Source organism: Limanda limanda, chromosome 19 (assembly GCF_963576545.1).
Source record: "Limanda limanda chromosome 19, fLimLim1.1, whole genome shotgun sequence".
NCBI lineage: Eukaryota > Metazoa > Chordata > Actinopteri > Pleuronectiformes > Pleuronectidae > Limanda > Limanda limanda.
The window spans coordinates 20,061,106-20,065,198 of record NC_083654.1 but is presented as its reverse complement, the minus strand read 5'-3'; the positions used below and the strand labels follow the sequence as shown (position 1 = coordinate 20,065,198).

General features: G+C 47.2%; 1 protein-coding gene across 1 annotated transcript in view; it reads right to left on the bottom strand.

Moving 5' to 3' along the window:
• rnf19b (ring finger protein 19B) overlaps window positions 1–3,717 on the bottom strand; it is an 18,879-nt gene extending 15,162 nt beyond the window's left edge. Inside the window, exon 1 of the mRNA XM_061092652.1 lies at window positions 2,527–3,717. Within this exon, the coding sequence (XP_060948635.1) occupies window positions 2,527–3,197 (671 nt within the window). The 5' untranslated portion in view covers window positions 3,198–3,717. The remainder of the gene's footprint in view (window positions 1–2,526) is intronic.
• Window positions 3,718–4,093: the final 376 nt, after the last annotated feature.

Below are 4,093 nucleotides of genomic sequence, written 5' to 3'. Positions count from 1 at the left end.
GTGCTGATCACTAATGTATTTAACTATGTGTTGTTAATTTACTCATAAGCAACGAGGCCTCAGTTCCAAATCAGAAGATAAGTCCCTACAATAAAATATTCCTTTTTGGGGGTATTTGACCATTATTGATTCTTGTGCATCTTAATTCACACATTTATTTTAATACTTAGTTATTTGACCAATTGATTTATATTTCCTTGATCTTCTGTCACACAGTGTCGAGCAGAACCAGATCTATGCAAAGATACCACACAGACCCTGTGGCCTTCCCCTGTGAAAGCCCCAGTATTACTGTACAAAACCACAACCGAGTGTATCACTGAAAATCTGCATCGCCTCTTCCTACACACACACACACACACACAAAACACACAAACACACAAAATGAATCACTCTTGCTTTCTATGATGAAACAAACGCCTCTCATTTGTTCCAGAACCCAGACGAGAGCTGCTCGGCCTCCGAAACCAAATCGGACTCTCCCCTCCTCCGACCACAGGATCTAACCTAGTTTCAGTTTCTCTCCTCAACTTTCAAATCCAGCCGCCTTCAGTACGTCTTTCTCTAACGAGCTCACACTGGTTCCTGTTCTGTCGGGGCACGGACAGAGAAACACAGTTCTGAGGAAGAGCTGTTCGTCTGAAATCCAGGCAATTACAGCAGAAATAACCCGATCGGCAATTGAGCAAAGGATTGTGTGCGTCAGAGAGGGAGAGAGAGAGAGAGAGAGAGGGAGAGAAAAGTGATTTTGCAGCTAACGGCCTGATAATAAGGATATAAACAGTGAGCTCGGTGAGAGTTTCCATGAACCAATTTGACGTAATGTCCGACAACATGCTGTGAATCACTGTAAACAAACAACAACACAATGCAGCACAAACCTCCACAAAGAGTCCCCTTGAATTCAAGCTTCACCAAATCTCACACACTTTAAGAAATCAGTCACCTCATATGTTTTCATTAAAGATCCATGAATCATTCCCTAGGGAATCAGTGCAAATGTTCAAAAAAGGAAAACCCCAATTTCACAATGTTAAAGAAAATAAATTAATTAAACCGTCTGTCATCGGTTTGGCTTTGTTACATTTTCCCTTTTGGTCTCAGTCACTGGTTTAGTTTCTGTATTTCACAATAACTCAGTTGCTCTTTATCAACACTTTGACAATGTGAATTCCCTCGGGGGGGAACACAGAGTTCACTTTGGGACAAACCGGTGACGCACGGCAGTTCTTTAAACTTTACCTTCAGACACATTTTCAAGAAACAGGAAGAAGAAAACCAACAAAGCTGAAAGTGGAACAGATGAAGTCAAAGCAGCAACTTGAAAACTTGAACCTGTTAATAACCGACACAGCAAAGTGTATTCAGCAGAGCAGAAGTTTAAAGATAGATAGATAGATGGATGGATACTTTATTAATCCCGTGGGGAATTTAGGTCATCGAGCTGCTTATACATTTATACTAGGGCTGGGCAAGTTTACTCGTTTCAATGGAGTTAACTCGAGTTAACTCCATTGAAACGAGTTAACTCGAGTTAACTGAAGTGATGAGTTAACTCGATTAATTATTTTATCTCGCATTCACTCAGGTTTGATAATTTATTGTTTTATTGTGAAAGTCAGGCTTTTATTTTGTGAAAGTCTGTTGCTGACTGCTGCAGAACAGGAAAAAAGAAAATAATTGGCGGATAAACAATCGAGTTAACTCATCACTTGAGTTAACTCGATTAAAACGAGTTAACTTGCCCAGCCCTAATTTATACACTTATAAGTTGGTTCTATCTTGGAGTTTTGTTGCTTCTCTGTTTTAGTTCATTATTCGTCCACTAGTTAAAACAATGGGTTTGAAGCTTGTTAAATCTGTTTTGACGACAAAATGATTAAAAGATGAATCACTAAAACAATCAAGAGAATGTGAGCGTCAGTGGACCCTGAACATTGTTTATTGGGGAACTTAACAAGTATTTTGCCGTTCTCTAACCAATGCACAACTCAAATTCACTGAAGTTGCTCTATGTGTGGCTAACAAGTGCATTGCAGTGTCATGGAAGGTGGTCTGTAGAGATGAATAGTTGCATCCCCCTGGAAAAAAATCACTTATTGTCTCAGAAAACGATATAACACCTTTTTGAAAATTTGGCAGCCATATTTAGACCCTATTGGCACATCTCTTACACCAAATACTCAATGACTTAATGTAGTTGTTTGTATTGACATTGAACACTGACCTTTTTATTTTATTTTATTTTTTTTTTGGGGAGGGGGGAACTTTGTCCTTTGTTTTCCTTTGTTGTCCTTTGTTATGTCTCTACACTGTTGGTTTACTGATATGTTTGTTTGTAAGCATTACATATAAAACTGAAAATAAAATATTTTAAAAAGAAAGAGAATGTGAGCGTCTCAGGTGGTCTTGTGTTTACAGAGAGAAACCCACCGGCTGTGCTGCCGGGTGAAGACCACCTGATCAGATGCAAACAGAGAACACGCCTGAAACCCACCAGCACCAAGACTTCAGGAAGGTTCTTACCCACAGTCGGGCGCCGGGCACCAGCGGCAGTCCGGGTCGGAGGCCAGGCACCTGCGCAGGAGGAACTCCTCGTACTTCTCCAGCAGGGCGGCGTCATCCAAGATGTCCGCCACCTGCCGCGGGGACAGCCTCTCGGCGCACTCGGGGCAGCTGAGCTGGACGCGGCTCTCGGTGATCTCGATGCGGAGGTACTGGCGCAGGCAGCAGAGGCAGGAGCGGTGGCTGCAGCCCAGCAGCTCGGGCAGCTGGTCGGCGGGCTGGCTCACCAGGCACAGGGGGCACTCCAGCAGGTCGGCCCCCCCGGAGGAAGGGGCTCCCTCCAGGGACGCCAGGCTGGAGGACAGCGGCCTGGACGGGGGGCCGGAGGCGGCGTCCTCGGGGCTCGCCGTGGCTGTGGTGGTGGTCGTTGTGGGCGTAGCAGCGGCTGGGACGGGCGGGGAGCTCAAGGCAGAAGGCAGGAGCTGTTGTTGAGTGTGGAGGAGTTGGTGGTGAAGAGACAACGGGGGGGCCGCGGCTCCTTTGGGGCCCCTGGTGCCCCGAGAGCCCCGCTTGCTGTGGAAGAGGCTGTGGAAGGAGATGCGGCCCTGGCGCTTGCCCGCCGCACGGCACTTAGGGTTCGGCACGCCGCTCACGGAGGAGTGAGGCGACTCGGAGTCTTTCTCTGATCCCATTTTCCCAGAAGAGACACACAGGGCTGGTATTGTCCCCGGATACACGTTGTTAATGTATCTCAGAGGGACAGTGAGAGACACAAACACACACACACACTCAGGCAAAACACACACAAAGGAGTGTCTTGTAGAAGCCAAACTGGAATTCAAAGATGTTCAGGCTCCTGGCAGAGAAACCTCAGCGTGTCACGTCCTTCCCCTCCTCCTCTCACCAAAACCAGAAAACGTTATCAGAGAATCACAGATTGAGATAAGAGAGAGAAACAGAACACGAGAGAGAGAGATTACACAAGTTGTGAAGTGAAGAAACAACTAAAGAAAAAAGGCTCCAAGTGTTGATTTCAAATCCGGCAGCAGAAAGGTTCACGAAGGAGAACGAGTCCGAGGAGGTTCATCATGTTCCAGATCCTCACTGTCGTACAAACACATCCCCCGTGCGATTCAGTGACTCCTCTCGAGATCAGAAGTGCGTGAAGCAGGAGGATCCGCAAGAGTCGAGCCTGTTGAGCAACACTCCCTCGGTCGGGGGGGGGGGGGGGGGGGGTAATTCTCTCCAGCTGGATGCAGAGCCGCTCCTCCGCTCGTCGGCCTCTCGGAGCCGTGTGTTCTGTCGGGAGGAAGAGAGCAGGAAGTTAGCACAAAGAGCATGCTCAGTATGACACACACCTCTCTCCCCCCAACCCGCCCCCCCCGCCCCCCCCCCGCTGCTGCTGCTCGGGCTCTTCCTGGGTTTCGATTTGATCGTTAACTCTCGTGACCCCGAAACCGACGAATCTATTCACGCTGAATCACGCTCAACTCCACACGTGCGGCCGGCGATGCAACAAATGTCACATGTTAGACAAAAACAAGACAAACAGGATCAATGGAACCAAAGTGTGTTTAGACAAAAAAAC